At 42.7% G+C, this 17575-nt stretch overlaps 1 protein-coding gene across 3 annotated transcripts in view; it reads left to right on the top strand.

Moving 5' to 3' along the window:
- LOC140739992 (SH2 domain-containing adapter protein F-like) overlaps positions 1–17575 on the top strand; it is a 341159-nt gene that overhangs the window by 228376 nt on the left and 95208 nt on the right. For 2 of the 3 annotated variants that reach the window (XM_073068744.1, XM_073068741.1), the window contains exons 5-6: positions 6080–6157; positions 10571–10748. In XM_073068744.1, coding sequence (XP_072924845.1) covers positions 6080–6157; positions 10571–10748 — 256 coding nt within the window. The remainder of the gene's footprint in view (positions 1–6079; positions 6158–10570; positions 10749–17575) is intronic. The other variant, XM_073068742.1, reaches the window with a different exon arrangement.

The following is a 17575-nucleotide window of genomic DNA, read 5'->3' as shown; positions in this document are numbered from 1 at the left end:
TTGGACAGATTTTTAACCCTTAATCTCGCCATACATTAGCACACAGTAAACCCATTGATGATTTAAGACCACACCTCACCCTACCAGCCCACCTTCTTCCCTCCACATCTGTCACGACTAATTATTCCTGGCGTTGAGAGACACTGGAAGCTCACACCCCCACATGCAGGGTTTTCATTTCTGTTTTGTGACGTGGTGAAAGTGGGTATGTTTACTCTTCTCGTTAGGAATTGCATCAGTTATAAGAAAAATAGAAACAGGAGCAGGAGCTTGGCACTAGAGCTCTCCAGCAAGATGACAACTGATCTTCTACCATAGCAACATTTTCCCGCACTCTCCCTCTTCCCTCAGTGTTCAGAAACATAATAATTTCCCCCCATGTCCCTCCAAGCCAGAGAATTTCAAAGATTCACAGTATGTACTGAATGTGAAGTTGTGAACCTCGTGCAGAGATTAGAGTTGATTCGTTTGAGGAAGAAACAGAAAAGCTGAAGAGCTCACTTGTGTCTATAATCACACAGAAATCAGTCTGAAGACTTGAATATTATGAACTTGGCTAATCAAACATCCTAGCTAGCACATTGCACTCAAATTGACATATGATTTAAAGTCAAAAAGACGTGATGCACTGTGATTGACTCAAAATAATCTGTGTAGCATCGTCATTGGCGTGGATATACATACAACTATGCACCTGTGCAGAAATCTTGAAGAACACACACGTACACACAATGCACAATCACATATGCACACATTGACATACGTATATACGAGGGGTGATTGATAAGTTCATGGCCTAAGGTAGAAGGAGTCAATTTTAGAAAACCTAGCACATCTATTTTTCAACATAGTCCCCTCCTATATTTACACACTTAGTCCAGAGGTCATGGAGCATACAGATCTTGGACCTCTAGAAAGTGTCCACAGATGGGGTATTGATAAGTTCATGGCCTAAGGTGGAAGGAGATGAGTTATACAGCTCTCGTTACATGCACATGCAGGTCAACTCTTTGAGCGATTATGCAGAAAGCTTGAAGTTAATAACTCAGCTCCTTCTACCTTAGGCCACGAACTTCACAAACTTATCACTCACCCCTGCTGTGGACACTTTCTGGAGGTCCAAAATCTGTATGCTCCATGACCTCTGGACTAAGTGTGTAAATGTAGGAGGGGATTATGTTGAAAAATAAATGTGTTAGGTTTTCTAAAATTGACTCCGTCTACCTTAGGCCACAAACTTATCAATCACCCCTCATACACATAAATGTCTGAGCACACTCACATGTATGCAATTGTTCACTATAGACATATATATGTATATCTGGGTGTACATGTCCATGATGTGTGCTTTTGCAGTGCATTAATCTGCCTGCTTAACCAACACAAAGCAGGTTGCTTGATGAATAAGCCAAACTTTAACATTTGCCCTTGACTGTCTAGCCTGTCAGCAACTGGACTATTATTCCTTAAGTAAATAGCATATTAGTCTCAGTCTTAACTGATTCAAAGACACAACATTTGCTGGAAACACCTGACCCAGCAAGCATTGATACTCTTTTTTTTCAACCAATAAATGCAGCCTCCGGGCAAATGTAGGACACGAGAAAGAGTAGTATTGCAGCAGGTCAGGAAATCCCTCTGTCCTCTACTCTCCATATACATTAGAATGCTGGCATCAAGTTACAACATTCCTGTAAAGCTGACTTTGGCAGGCACTCAGTAAGCCATGTGGCTCTTTCAGCTCCCAACATAAGCTGACCCCTTCCTCTACCAGACCTACCCCCACAACCACTTCAATGTCAACTGCTTTTGGAACGGCTCCAACGTATCCAGATTGATTTCAAAGATATTGCATTCTCATGTTCACAGTCAGGATCAGGCTTATTATCAGTGTCTTATATGATGTGAAATCTGTTGTTTTGCAACAGTAGTATGGAGTAAAGACATAACATTATTATAAATTACTTAATACATAGATAGATAAATAGACAATGAGTAATGGGCTAGTGTTGCTAGAGACTAGAGGGCTAGAGACATGCTAGTGGACCATGCAGAAATCTGATGGTGGAGGGGAAGTATGGGTCTTCATTCCCCTGTACCTCCTCCTGATGCTAGCAGCAAGGAGAGAGCATGATCCTGGTGGTCACAGTCCTTAGTGATGGATACAGCCAACTTGCACTGCCCCTTCAAGATGTCTTGTACATCAGTCAATGAAATCAAGCATGCAGGTACAGCAGGCAGTGAAGAAAGCTAATGGCATGCTGGCCTTTATAACAAGAGGAATTGAGTATAGGAGTAAAGAGGTCCTTCTGCAGCTGTACAGGGCCCTGGTGAGACCCCACCTGGAGTATTGTGTGCAGTTTTGGTCTCCAAATTTGAGGAAGGACATTCTTGCTATTGAGGGAGTGCAGCGTAGGTTCACAAGGTTAATTCCCGGAATGGCGGGACTGTCATATGTTGAAAGATTGGAGCGACTGGGCTTGTATACACTGGAATTTAGAAGGATGAGAGGGGATCTGATTGAAACATATAAGATTATTAAGGGATTGGACATGCTGGAGGCAGGAAGCATGTTCCCACTGATGGGTGAGTCCAGAACTAGAGGCCACAGTTTAAGAATAAGGGGTAGGCCATTTAGAACAGTGATGCGGAAAAACTTTTTCACCCAGAGAGTGGTGGGTATGTGGAATGCTCTGCCCCAGAAGGCAGTGGAGGCCAAGTCTCTGGATGCATTCAAGAGAGAGTTAGATAGAGCTCGTATAGATAGCGGGGTCAAGGGATATGGGGAGAGGGCAGGAACGGGGTACTGATTGTGTATGATCAGCCATGATCACAGTGAATGGTGGTGCTGGCTAGAAGGGCCGAAGGGCCTACTCCTGCACCTACTGTCTATTGTCTTCGAATTTGTTGTTTCCATGACGGAGCTAAGTCTAAAGCCGTCTGTAGCCACTTGTGATCCTGTGCATTGGAAACTCTATACCAGACTCTGATACAACTGGTCAGAATTCTCTCCACCATTCTTCTATCTGTCGAAGTTTGCACGAGCCTTTGATGACATGCCGAATCTCCTCAAAGACCTAGTGTACTAATGCTGTTGTATGTTTATCATGGAGTTACAGAGACATTGGGAAGACTTTTGTCGTGTCACGTTTAGGTGGGTGATGAGCACTGCTACCCAGCCAATGACAAGGATAGAGCAGAGTTGGTATTAAGCCACGCTGGCCAGTAAATTAGGGGCTGCAAAGGCAGAAGAATGAAGTGTCATAGATGAGCTTGGGGAGATTGCAGGCTCAGAAGGTTGGAGATCAGGGAGCTAGGTTGTCATGGTCCGGTCCGAAGTCCGCATTCCGGTTCACGGTCCAGTCCACAGACTCCAGTCTCCGGGTCCTCCGACTGTCTCTTGTTTCGATTGGACTTAAACATACGTACCTGATGTTCATCTTGGGGGCTGGGAATATAAGTGGCCCTGGGATTGAATGTGGTTGGGGTGGGGGTTGTCTTGTCAAGCTTTCCTGGGAGCAAATGGCTGGTGGAAGGCTAGTATGGCCACTTGCCATCTTTAGGCTGGGATGGAGAACCATTGCTTCTTGGAGCCTTGCTGTCAGTAGTCGGAGCTGCCATTGCAGTTTCCCGGGCCAGCTGGGTGGCAGGCAGGGATCCGGTTGTTTCTGTAGCCAGTCAAGGTTGCTGGCCGTAACTGTGACTTGGAGCAACCGTGATGCAGAGATGGAACTGTCTGTTGTTCTTTGGTGTTTGTCTCTTCCTGTCCTTGCCCCGTGGGGTGAGTCAGGCTGTTCTGCCATTGCCCTGTGGGATGATCTGTCTTGTCCTGTGCTCACCTCTGTGGGGTAAGTCAGGCTGTTCTGCTGTTACCCTGGGGGGGGGGGGGAATCTGTCTTGTCTTGTCTTTGCCTTTGTTGGGTAAGTCAGGCCATTCTGCTGTTACCCAATGGATGGTCCTGTCCCACCTTGGTGTGGAGTGAAAGTTGAGTCCCGGCTTGTTGAAGGATAAGTCCCAGCTCTATGTCTATGTACTGTCCAGTCTCATGTTAGTGTCTTGTTAAAGATGAGTCCCGGCTTGTCGAAGGGTAAGTCCTGGCTCTGTGTTGATGTACAGTTCCTAGTCTGCCTCCAAGCTCCAGCCTCTGAGTTATCCAAGCCTCGAGCTCCAAGAACCCCAGGCTGAAGCCTTGGGCTTGGAGTCCACCCCAGGCTCCATGATCCCAGTCCCTCGTCCTGGTCCTGCTTCCCTAGCCTAGTCTGCGACCTGTCCCATCCTTTAGTTTTGTCCCGTCCTGTTCCTAGTACTTCACTGTCTGTGTCCTCTATTTGGGTCCAGTCTCAATGCCCCCACTTATGGCATAGGTTCTGGAGATGGAGTCTAGGAGGGTGAAATGCAGAGAGATTGCTGAGTAGCCACCAGAAGGTAGCAAGGTAACTTGGGAAGTTGCCCTGGTAGATCCATCCCACGTTGTGAAGAACAGGTTGTCCTGGGAATGCCCAGCAATGATTGCTGCCAGGACAACATAGTTCACATTCCCCAGGAAAGCTGCAAATGGAGAACTGATGGTGACTGGCATCAGCTACTGCATCACAAAATACTCATGGTGACGTGAAACCTAAAGTAATTGAATTTCTATTCGTACACATTTTCAGAAGGAACTCGGGATGTGTGACCATTCCATAGTTTTTGAAGTCCTGTAAAAGGATAAATTTAAACAGGAGGTGGCAGGCCTTGTGTTTTGATTTCAGCTCAGTAAAGATAAGAAAGATTGCCACAATACAATTAAATAGAGCTCCAGAGATACAATGGAATAGACATTTTGTGCCTTAGTCAAATATTCTAACTTCCCTGACAATTCCAGGAACTTGGAAGTGGTAGTTTGATTGACATTTTAATTTTAAAAGAACATGTTTTTGCTCTTTGAAGTTTTTAACCAAGTATAACAAGAAAACGCTTGGGAGCATTTGTGCTAGGGGACTAGTTACAGAAAGACAGTGTAGAAAGCGTGCTGCATTCTTCCATTTCACTTCACGCAACTGTGGTGAACTAGATATACCTGTCTGACTGCTCCTGTGGCTCCTCCCAAGACCCTGCTGACTACCCCTGTGGCTCCTCCCACAGACCCCTGTATAAAGGCGACTGTGGCCTGCTGCTCTCCCTCATTTTCCCCAGGATGTAGTGTTGTTCTTCAGTCAATAAAAGCCGATATCTCACTTCCTAAGTCTCGGCGTGAGTTATTGATGGTGCATCAGCAACATTAGTTGAATGTAAAAATCCTTTAGGATATATAACGTCTATAAAATTTTTCTATAAATGCAATTACTTTTATTATTTCTGTTTTGATATGAAGTCTCAAACTTAGAATGTAAACAGTAAAAGGAAGATTTTAACTTATATTGGATCTTATTAATCTTCAAGCAAATTAATTACAAACTGAGGTGCAGAGTTAAGTTCTGATCCAGGTCTCTGGTTATGCTTTATCCGCTCTGAAGGCTTCTAGGAAAAAAATATTTATTGAACATCTTGCTGTAACTCTGGGGCTGGGATTTCCAAAGTTAGCCCTCCTGCAGTATCTTCACACCAAACAGTCCGCTCCTCCGGGGTTTCTGAAACTGATTGAGGGGGAAAGCCTGTGGAAATGAACTCTCTGCTTTTAATTAAGAGCTCATTCATGTCGGGTTCGCCAGGAGGGATTCCAGGCTGCCTATTACTTTACCTGTAGTCTGGATGCTGTGCCTAAGAGCAATTCAGGATTGAATGATCCTGTGATTTCCCTTTCCCTCCCGCCCAGTGCACTGGACCATGCTGACAAATGAAGCTGTGAACACACGGCAGCTGAGCAAACCGGTCTGGTCGTGGCAATGGTGGGATACGGGAAGTCTGCTGGGGTTAAAGGGTGTCATTGTCTATAATTGTCATTTTAATGCATAAACGCTGGGCAAGATTTAAAGATCATCTCTGAATGGAGAGATCAGAAGGGTGTGCTGTTTGACCTTTCTCAGCTCTTTCTGTCCTTTTTCTCCCACCTTTTCTCCCCCTTGTTATTCTCCAACCTGTCCATGATCACCATTGCAGTAGAGATTAAGGAAATTAAAGAGCTCCCTTGGCCCCCTCCTGTGGGACAGCTAGAGGATGACTCAGTGAGCGATGAAGGTGATTGCTTGCTTTGCTTATCCCATCCCCCACTCTGCACCAGCTTGCTTGCATGGAATCGCCTCACACCCCGTCATCCTTTGCCCTTCCTGTTCCTGATCCTCCCCACCGTGAATTGCCTGTTCCCAGAATTTAGAATTATATTGCAGTTATATATTATACCAATTATTCTTATTTCAATATTAATTTACAGTGCAATGCTTGGCAGGCCATGGGCAGAGTTTTCCCTCAGCTGTAATGAAGGAAGAACCCCAGATGTGTTTCATTTACTTGATTAATGGAATTAAATAAAGAGGCCATTTAACCCATCAAGTCTTTGAACTGTCAGAACAAAATGGTTTAAGAATCAAAGTAATTTCACCTGTTTACTAAAATACAAATACTATGGTAGAAATTCAACTTCTTTGAAGGCATTGACAGTGATTTTCTGAAGCACAGTACATTGTGTAAAACATGTTTGGCCCATGCAAACAGTGGTCAAATTTCTTCTCCAGAAAACTCATGATGAACTTCATTTGCTGAGGTGAAAAATCCAGCTTAGTTTGGCGACTGCGACTTTACAATTTCTTCCCATTTTTTTCATAGATGCTAAGTTTCCAGTTTCCTTTTATTTGCATTCCCATTTGTCTTCCAAAACTGAGCGTTAGATTTACAAGGACACAGTCTGCTTAACACCATAGCCAGAACTTCCTATGGTCACCTGCTGAGCAGTTCAGGAGGACAGCCAAGAAGAAACTATCTCCACTGGCCTGTTCCAGCCTGTAGGTTTCTTCCTTCTCTGGTGCATACTACTTGAAGGGTAGTGGGCCTCAAGTCTACCTTTGTGCAGCTGTCCACCAGTATGCTAATATTGCTCCTCCTGTGGATGATCTTACAGTATGACCTGACCTGGGTTTAGGGGTGCAGCTGATGAGCTGGTTTACAAAATGGACCATCACTGTATCTTGAACCGAGGGGCATCAACAAAGCAAATCAGACCACTGTGCTTCACAGCTGGTACTGCAGTTTTGCATGTTTTTAATTCTCTTTTTAACCAACTACAGTAGAATATGGAGGTGGTGCATCTTTATATACTCTGACAGCCTCCAAAGCCAGAGTATAGAGGATGGGACTACGAAATGGCAGCTTGTGGATCCTGTGTATTGTCATTGTGGCCTCATCCAGAAAGCCATGTCACTCTTTCACAGCTGATGCAGGAAGAGATTCAACTGAAAGCTTGGAGTTTCCAACAGATCCCTTTTCTGTGAATGAATTGAAATAGGAAAAAATATTTGCCAAATAAATCACCTTCTTGTTGAAAACAACAGCAGCTGCGATAGTCCATGGCTGTGATCTTGATTGTCAGTGCTGTATGTTGATACATGCTTTTGAGTCCTTTAGTGTACCAGTGTTAGACCAATGGAATGGAAATCACTTTCCCATCTAAGTGTAAGGCTCACAAGTTCATTTTCATTGTTGGTTTGTTAGTGATCGTTGTCTACAGTGAGTTAACTGCTGATCACTCTCCAGAGGTTCCAGATGGGCCAAGATTGGATTTAGTTATGAGGCTCCACACAATGAATCAATTTGCCAACACCCTCTGTTAAATTTGTTCTCAATGAAGATATACAATGTGGGTAAAAATGCTAACTCTTTATTTATTTATAGTACTCTCTAGTAATGACTCGAGCTCCACAGAATCTCATGTGACCCACTCATGGCTTCAGCTCGACCTGAGTGTGTGTGACCAGCTCACCAATGTCACTTCCACTTCTGGGTGAACCGCCCGCATCGCACACTGGGAATTGCAGTTCTTCATTATGTACACACGTAATAACACAACCTTCAATGTGTTTACACCCGAGAGGAAATATCCTGAAAAATACCAGATGAGAGCAGAAAACAGAAGCTTGCATTTACATAGCACCTCATATTAAAGGGGAGGATAGGCTTTAAAGGGAATGTAGAGGATAGTACCTGCAATAAGGGGCTATAGTTACAGAGATAGACTGGAGAGTTCGAGGCAGTATTTTAGGGGAAAAAGGCTGAAGAGAGATCTAACAGAAATGTATATATTGATGAGCAGACTGGACAGAGTGGATAGCAGATGAATGTTTTGGTTGTTAGGGGAGCTGAGCATTGAAAGTCTCAGGTATAAAGTAAAGGGAAAAAGAATTAAGAATGACACGAAGAAAAACTTTTTACACTGGAATGTGGCCTTCAAGAAGGAATTGAACAAATATATGTTGGGGGAAAATTGCCAAGGCTACAGTGAAAAGACAGGAGGTGGAATTAATGAGTTGATCTCATAGAAAGCCAGCATGACACAAAGGGGATTAAGAGCCTCTTTCCATACTGTGACCATTCTATAATTCATCTATGATTGAACACAGAAAAGTTTGCCAGGGTATTTAAAGGCTGGAATTTATAGGGAAAGGCATCAAGTCTCGAGTAGGGTAGGGGTTGGGCTTGTTTGGTTTGAATCAATTAGCATATTATCAATTGCTCCCTCCTGTTCGGTCTGCACCGTTAAACAAGCATGCAATGTTTCAAATCCATTGCAGAATGAGAAAGGGAGAACATGAAACACATGCAATGAGGGCAGAAAGTACAGGCACAGTGAGAGGCAGCAAGGAGATGTATAGGAGCAGAAAAGGGGTGAGGTTTAGGGAGAGAATTCTGCACAGTTGGGAGGCAACATGCTTTGTGAGACCACAATCCACTGCATAAAAGGATGTTTTATCTGCTCACTCCCTCTGTAGACAAAGTGCTATCCACAGGATCCTCTTTCCATTGTTCCTACTCAGAAGTAGTATCCCAGCTCAGAAATAGTTCCCTCACTCCTCCTCATCCATGCACACTTTTTGCCGATCTACATGATTCCCTTTTGCCTACATAAGTCAACACTGTATTCTTCTATGCTTTGCCTATTCAAGTGCTTCTATAAAGGCCTCAAAAACATTGTAGTTGTATCTGTTTCTACCATCTCCTCTGGAAGCACCTTCTAGATACCAGTCACTCAATTCAAAACTCCCCTTACATCCCCTTTAGGATTCATTCCTTTCATGTTGAACACATGTTCTCATGTCTTTGATAATCCTACCATTGAAAAGATTGTTTGATCATCTACCTTATCTAAGCCTCTTGTAATCTCTGAGGTCACCCATCAGCCTCCTTCGCTCCAGGGACAGCAAGCCAGCCTATCCATTCTCTCCCCATGACTAAAGTCCCCCAATCCTGGCAGAATCCTGGTGAATCTGCTATGCATTTTCTCCAGCACCAACACATCTTTCCTATAGTGTGACAGCCAGAACTGCACTCAGTACTCCAATTACATTTCAGCAGACTAGGAATAAATCTTATCTGTCCTACAGTGGTCTTTGTCTGCTGCTAAAAGTTGCTGTAGAAACTACTCAGAGGCAGCTGTGTGCGACCATACAGCGCTGCTGATATGAAAGTTCACCACGTTGACCTAGAATGCAAGAGGTCCTATGACATTGGTTGTTAATGAGGTCCGGGTAGCTGCTAAGCATGGTCACTTTGTTGTCAGTTCTGCTTCAGCAGTCCTCTGCCTGGCTCCTGATGCTCATCACTGACTGAGCAGCCTCAGGAAGCCATTTCAGTAGCAATTAAAATGGCCAAAATTGAAGATGACGTAACTGGAACTTGTGAAGTAGACTTTGATCTATAAAAACCTGTCCTCTTTGTTTGAACCACAGGGTCAAAATCAGAGAGCGCTGGAAACTCTTGGCAGATCAGATAAATGTGGGTAAGCCATAATGAGGCTTCCATTTGATGACGCAAATTATGAATTCCTGATTGCCGATGTTAGAGCCTTCTACTAATCTAATACCATTAATTTCTTGAGCCAGTGGTCCAACATGTTCTTGAGTTCCTCTGTAAGAATCTCTTAGTTGTGAAATTTCAGTTGACTCACTGGTTCAGTTGACTCCATTCCAATTTGGCACATTAGTCAATCTGGAGTTTAGTGTACTTCTCACTTCTCATATTCCTCACTGCCAGGAGTATCGTGAAGAATGAGGTTGCCTCAGTTTCCAAATGGAGAAGACTGCATAGGAGACTCATACTTTACCTCCTCCAGTGAGACGTGTCCTTCCTCTACTTTCAACAGCAGAACAAACACTAATGTGTAGAGGAAACTGCACTCACCCCAACAACAGAAGCATAGCTAATAACGTCACCGCCTCACAACTCCTGTGACACAGGTTCATTCATGACCTCAGACACTGTCTATGTGGAGTTCGCACAGTTTCCCTGTGACTGTTTGGGTTTCCTCAGGATGTTCCAGTTTTAGCTTATAAAAGGAGCATCGGACTAATGGATGGCTTTTTCAAAGAATCAGTAAAGACATTATTGGTCAAGTGGCCTAGTTTTTAGACTTCATAACTGAGGTATTACTCTGTGTTTTTACAGTTCAGTTTGATGGCTGTGATTGGGACCGGTCTTCTCCTTCTGCCAAAGATCGACTGAGGCAACAGAAGCAGCTCAGTCCCCTGGCTGGAGGATCGAAATACAGCAAGACACAGACTCCAGAGCACTGCTCCACCTTACCTGAGAGAGTAGATCCCGCCCTCCCACTGGAGAAACAAGTGTAAGTATGAAATCGTCCAATCTACTGGAGTCAGACCAGTTGGGGAGACAGCATTTATACACAGAAACATATGTCATATATATACACAGGAAATGTCACCAATAAATCATAGGACATAGAATAGTACAGCACAGGAACATGATGCCAATCCAAACTAGAAATTTAGGACAGGTGTTTGCAGTTACCCAAAGAGCGGTAAGAATATACAGTTCGCTACGCCAAGAAGTGGTGAAGCAACTTTAGGGAGAGTGAAACAATGAAGTGCAGAGGAAAGAAATAGAAAATAATAATCAAATAAGTTGTGTAAAGCAACGTGGGGACCGTGGCTATTAAGGCTAGCTGAGCTGAATTCTGTGCCATTAGTACCGAGGGGGGTGCCAGCTCTTTCAGTTTATTGCTCCCTTCACTTTAGGAGAAGTGCTTGACCTGGAAATTGCAAGGAGCATTGAACTGGCACTATGAGGCTTGTACTTGGCACTCAGTCCAGGCTTTCAGGCAATGATACTCAATCATTTCTAAGGTCCAATGTTTGTGTAATAAAATATTGAAGAAGTATTCTAAAGGGAGCATGAGGAAACCATGACTGACAAAGGAAGTCCAAGATAGCATAAAAGCAAAAATATAGCAAAAATTAGTAGGGAAGTTAGAGGATTGGGAAGCTATTAAAAACCAACAAAAGGGAACTTAAAAGTCATAAGGAGAGAAAAGATGAAATAGGAAGGTAAGCTAGCCAATAATATAAAAGAGAATATTAAAAGCTTTTTCAGATATATAAAGATTAAAAAGAGGCGAGAGTGGATATTGGGCCGCTGGAAAATTAGGCTGGAGAGTAGTAATGAGGCACAAAGAAATGGCGACAAACTTAATAAGTACTTTGCATCAGTCTTCACAGTAGAAGACACTAGCAATATTCCAGAAATTCGAGTGTCAGTGGGCAGAAGTGAATGTAATTGCTATTACTAAGGAGAAGGTGCTTGAGAAGCTGAAAGGTCTCAATGTAGATAAGTCACTTGGACAAGGTGGACAACATCTCAGGGTTCTGAAAGAGGTAACTGATAAGATGGTGGAGGCAATAGTAGTGATCTTTCGAGAATCGCTAGATTCTGGAATGGCTCTGGAGGACTGGAAAATTGTAAATGACCTCCACTCTTTGAGAAAAAGAGGTAGAAAAATAGGACAGTTAGCCTGGAGATTGATTCCAGAGATTGATTCCTGAGAATGATTCCAGGAATGAAAGGGTTAACATATGAGGAATGTTTGATGGCTCTGGGCCTGTGCTCGCACAAGTTTAGAAGAATGAAGGGGTTCTCATTGAAGTCTATCAAATATTGAAGGGCCTAAATAGAGTGGATGTGGAGAGGATGTTTCCTATAGTGGGAGAGTTTAGGACCAGTGGGCATAGCCTCAGAATAGAGGGATGTCCACCTGTAACAGAGGTGAGGAGGGATTTCTTTGGCCAGTTTGTGGTGAATCTGTGGAATTCATTCCCACATACAGCTGTGAGGCCAAGTCATTCGGTATAATTAAAGTGAGGTTGATATGTTCTTGACTAGTCGTAAGGAGAAGGCAGGAGAATGAGGTAGAGTGGAATAATAAATCAGTCACGATGGAATGGTGGAACAGACTCAATGGGCTGAAAGGCCTAATTCTGCTCCCATTTCTTGTGTTCTGATGGTCTTAATTAGGCAATACACGGGGAAGTACAATGGCATTTCCTCCACAGATAGGGAGTAAGGAAGAGAGATGAAGTGAAGAGGAGAACATCAGAAGGGGATGATGAAAGTAGAGCTAGAGAGGCTGGAGTGAGAGTTGGAGGCAGTCGGTGAGGGAGAAATCTGGAGAGGTCAGTCATAGGGAAAATTGGGGCAATTTGTTAGGAGCACAGTTGAAGGGTAGTCAGTCAGGCAGAGTGTTGGGAGAGGAATTGGTTGTTGGAAGGGTTGGAGGTGTCATCATTCAGTTAGAGGCTGAGTTGTGAGGATAAGGTGGGTCAAGAGTTGGAAGTGGTTGTTTAGGGAGAGAGTTGGGCAAGTCAATAGGGGCTAAAGTCAGAAGTGTTGGGAAGAGTTGGATAGAGTGAGTCAGAGAGAGAATTTGGGGAGGCAGCAATCAGCAAGAGAGTTTTGGATTGGGGGAGTTGATCAGGCAGAGAGCTGAGAAAGGCAACTGAGGAAAGTTGGGGGCAATTTACTCAGAAAGTGATCCAGGGTGTAGCAGGATGACAGTTTGGATAGAGTTTGGGTAGCATTCAGTCAGGGTGGTTTGAATCTGCTGATGAAAGAGTCGCTGTGAGATGGTCCGGGAACCTGTTGGGATCCTGTCAATTGACATGAGTGCCTGATGAGGCATATGTGATGATTGTGGGGGTGAGGGAGAAGAGGGATTGCACATGATTAAATGCACTATAGGAGGAATAAACTGGGAAGATAGTGGGTGCCTCTGGGGTAGGGACAGAACTGTATGTGAAGCTCCTGAACCCTACACTTCAAATTCAGACCTACCTCACTGTCCAAGGGCTTCTTTGTGTGGTACAGTCTGATGCAAGTGCCATGAGAATAAGTGTTGCACAAATCTTGACATCAAGGCATATGCCCAGCAGACTCCACAGATCACTGACACGGGGGATTTGGTGAAAAAAATCTGGAAAGGAGCTATCAGAATATTTTTTTACAAAAAAAATCCATTTTTCAGTGCAGAGATATTTCAGACTGCACGATAGAATTTCTAGGCTGTAGCTTTTAATGAGAATGTGGCTCCAATAGCAATGAAAATGTCAAAGCAAATCCTTGCTGCATTCTACTTTAATCTTCTTTGCCTGTGGAAAGGAAGATAATCCCCTTTTAGTATTAGTGATCACATAGTAACATTTCTTTGAACAGTTTTAAAGCTTAGTGGGGCAGCCTCCTGCCATGCGCATACACAACACACATGCACACATGAGTGAAACTCCGCAGCAATCTCCTCCATCAGCACGGTTTGCACGGTGAAACTTTCCTAGCCTGCATAGTTCTCGGTCTAGACAAAGCAGCAAAGCATATCCAGGATTCACAACACTTTGTTCCTTGTGTCGCTTGGTTGAATTTTCCTGCTCATAAAAATTTAATTGATGACAATTGAAGTGGAAAGGGTTGGATGCAGATAGTAGGGCTGCTGCTCACAGCACCAGTGACACGAGTTCAGTTCTGACTTCCTGTATGCACATTTGCCCTAATAACCGCGTAAGTCTGCAGTCCATGCTGCAGTTCCTTCTGACAACCCAATGATATGTGGGTCAGTAAGTTAGTGGTCTGTTATTAATTGCCCTGGTGAGTGTTAGAATCTGGGGGGGGGGGCGCAAAGGGATTCATAATTGTCCACAAAATTATGAGGAGAATATGTTACATAGTTCAAAATTCAAAGTGGAGTTTATTACCAAATGCCCAGGCACAATGATAAATTTACATACAGCAGCATCACAGCCACATAGCACCGGGTAAGCAGTATTCACAAGAAAAACATAAATTGAACATTAATAATATGCTATCTTGACAAGAAGGAACACAATTAGAGCAAAAAAAAATGCCCATTTTATAGGGTGATCAAAACAGTTACTATATAGAGGTAGTGAGTAGAGTTGGTCCATGAATTGAATGGTTGAAGGGAAGTAGCTGTTCTTGAACCTAGTGGTGTAGGACTTCAGACTTCTGTGCCTTCTGCCCATTGGAAGTGTAAGAAGATGGCATGGCCTGGATGGTGGGGATTTTTGATTTTGTTGCCTTCTTGAGACAGCACCTCCTGTAGATACGACCAGAGTACCCATGATTTATTGGGGTGAATCCACAACTCTCTGCATCTTCTCACATTTCTGCACATTCGATTTGCCATATCAGACCTGAAAGCATTCATTTCTGATCAAGTACAGTGGGCAGCTCATCAGATAGTGATGGCTTGTAACCTTTTCTGTAAGGGAACAGTGAAGAAATTGAAGCCCACAACTATCATGGTCATTCTGGTGATAGTACACAAATCCTTCTGTCCATTTGCAGTATTGATTATCACACAATTATTACCGGTCTATGATTGCTATTGATTGTTTCAATATTTAGGCCAAGCATGAATGAATGAAGGGTTGTATTTGCTCTAGTTAGCTGTCCCTTAAGGAACACCGACAGGTAGTGGTGTTCCTGTGCTTGGAATAACTAGAGATTGGAAAGTGCTGTCAGAGAAGCCTGTTATGTCTCCTAGATTACATCAATGTACCTCAAAACACTAATGGGGGAGCGAATGAATGTTTAGAGTGGATGAGCTACAAGCCAAGCTCAAGTTCATAACCTGTTTTAGTGAAATTTCATCCCAGGACCCCTGGATTGTTATTCCAGTAGAGTAAGTACTGCACCCTGACAAGATAAACAGAAAATCTGATCGAATCCGTTTTGATTTGATTCACCCTTCCAGAGGATTATAAAAGCATACTTCCATGTATGTAATCCATTTCACTGTAGAGTCCATGATGATAAATAAAAGCAACTTTGTGAAAGAGTTAGGAATCTGAAGAAATAGGTTTTGAGAACAGCAGTTGACACACGTAGAGAAAATAAAGATTGATGCTTTAAATTTGAGGCAATTTGGTCACTCTGGTTGATTGGAATTGATGTGTGAGCAGGATGAAGCCATTACCATGCATATGCACTTCACAACAATTGACTTGAAGAGGTTTTTTTTTAAAAGCACATCTTTGTTAAATGAGCCTCCAGATACACTAACCCCCTATTAGGGTGATTTGAGAAGCAAAATTTCACACTGATGCACTGCTTCACTGTGACTGCAGTGTAACATAATACAAAAGGTGCAGATAAAGGAGTAGTAAGCATATTATTAACTTGGAGCAGGGAGCCCAGGATTAGAGAATAGTGGATCAAAATTGACAGGGTCTGAGCAAGGTTACAATAAGAAAATTATGACAGGATAGTGGTGATATATAATAAAATCTTCAGAGTTAATTTGCTTCCTTAAAAATGTGCAAGATCAATTATCTTTTGAGAAAATAATAAAGGTGAAGTGCAGTATCATATTATGAGAAATTTTATTTAATCTTGGTGAAATTGCAAATTAATTTAAACTGAGGTAATGATATTAAGTTAAAGCGAACTTTGCATAATATGTATATGTTATCTGCAATGTTAATAAAGACAAAGTAGCAAATCAAATTCTGTTTCTTGAAAACTCCATGGACAATGTAGTTCAATAATAGTATTGGAAGTAATCAAAGAATGCCTTCGTTACCAACCACATTTTGAGTTATGCTGGTTCAACAGAACATATAAGCACCATAAAAGCAGAGGTTTCTGATCTATTGTTCTGCACTGACTCAATCATTGCACAAAGATCTGAAAATTGAGAGGTTTAGAGGCTAATTCTTCAGCTTCTCCTCAACTGTAAAAGACACTCAACCTTTCAGTGAGTTTACAAGCAGAAATTATTGGTTCAAATTTGCCACAACAACTTACAGATAGTAATGTAATAGATCAAAGATTATGTGAGGGAAAAATCATACCATAAACTGACAAGTTGGTGTAAAATTCCAAATCCATCACTTGCATCATGCAGAAGGAGAATTGGTGGCCTGGTGGTTAAGTTCAGATTCATTCACTAATCACATGGATATCAACACATACACTGAAATGCATCATTTGCATTAACAACCAGCACAACCTTGGGATGTGCTAGAAACAGCTTACGAGTTGTGTGTGTATATATACAGTGTATATATATATATATATATTGCTCCTACGACTTATATATGAGTTGTATAGTTATATATCCATGAAACTGCAGAGACTCATAGACACAGCTCTGAACATCATGGAAACCAGCCTCCCCTCTATAGACTCTATCTTGCTGCCTAGGGTTCATTTTTTCTGTGCACTGTCACTTTAAAACACCAGGAGAATGAGACTGACTTTTGAACACTGTTTCAGCTGCTCCTGAGAGAGAGAGAGGTGGAGTTACTTGATGGACAATGAATGTTTATGGTTTCTTGTGGCTTGTTTTGAATATACAAGGACATACAGACACACACAGCTTAGAGTCCAGATGCTTTTGGTCAATGAAAGACACCAGTGAGTCGGTCCCTGGTTTGAACTTTCAGTAGCCCAAAAGGGGTGAGTTGAGATCGATCCAGAGTATTGATAAATGACTCTCACAAGGTTTTGCAACTAGAAGAAGTTTGCAGAGAGAAGAGAGGAGAGAAAGGTTTGAAACAGAAGAAACCTAGTGACAAAGAGATCACTGTTTGGATTCTGTCTCTAATTAGCCCATGAGGGTGAGTTTGTTTCCATTTGAATACAAAAGTGTGATTGTCGCTTAGCTAATCCACAGGAGTGGGTTCTCTGGTGAGGGGAAAACCTTTGTGAATACCACGTGTGTGTTTACCCTTTGTCTGGGTGTAGTAGTTCACTGAAGAAAGGCACGCATGTGGCAGATCACTGTTGGAGTTATTTTGTATGTTGTGGAACTGGATGATACTAAGGTAGGTGGCCTTGTGGATAATGAAGTAGGTTTTCAAAGTTTGCAGAGAGATTTAGGCCAGTTAGAAGAGTGGGCTGAACGACGGCAGATGGAGTTTAATGCTGATAAGTGTGAGGTGCTACATTTTGGTAGGAATAATCCAAATAGGACATACATGGTAAATGGTAGGGCATTGCAGAATGATCTAGGAATAATAGTGCATATTTCCCTGAAGATCGAATCTCATGTGGATAGGGTGGTGAAGAAAACTTTTGGTATGTTGGCCTTTGTACAAACATTTGTAAATCAGAGCATTGAGCATAGGAGTTGGGATGTAATGT

Source organism: Hemitrygon akajei, chromosome 16 (assembly GCF_048418815.1).
Source record: "Hemitrygon akajei chromosome 16, sHemAka1.3, whole genome shotgun sequence".
NCBI lineage: Eukaryota > Metazoa > Chordata > Chondrichthyes > Myliobatiformes > Dasyatidae > Hemitrygon > Hemitrygon akajei.
The sequence above is the reverse complement of the archived record's forward strand: the minus strand, read 5'-3'. Positions and strand labels throughout refer to the sequence as shown.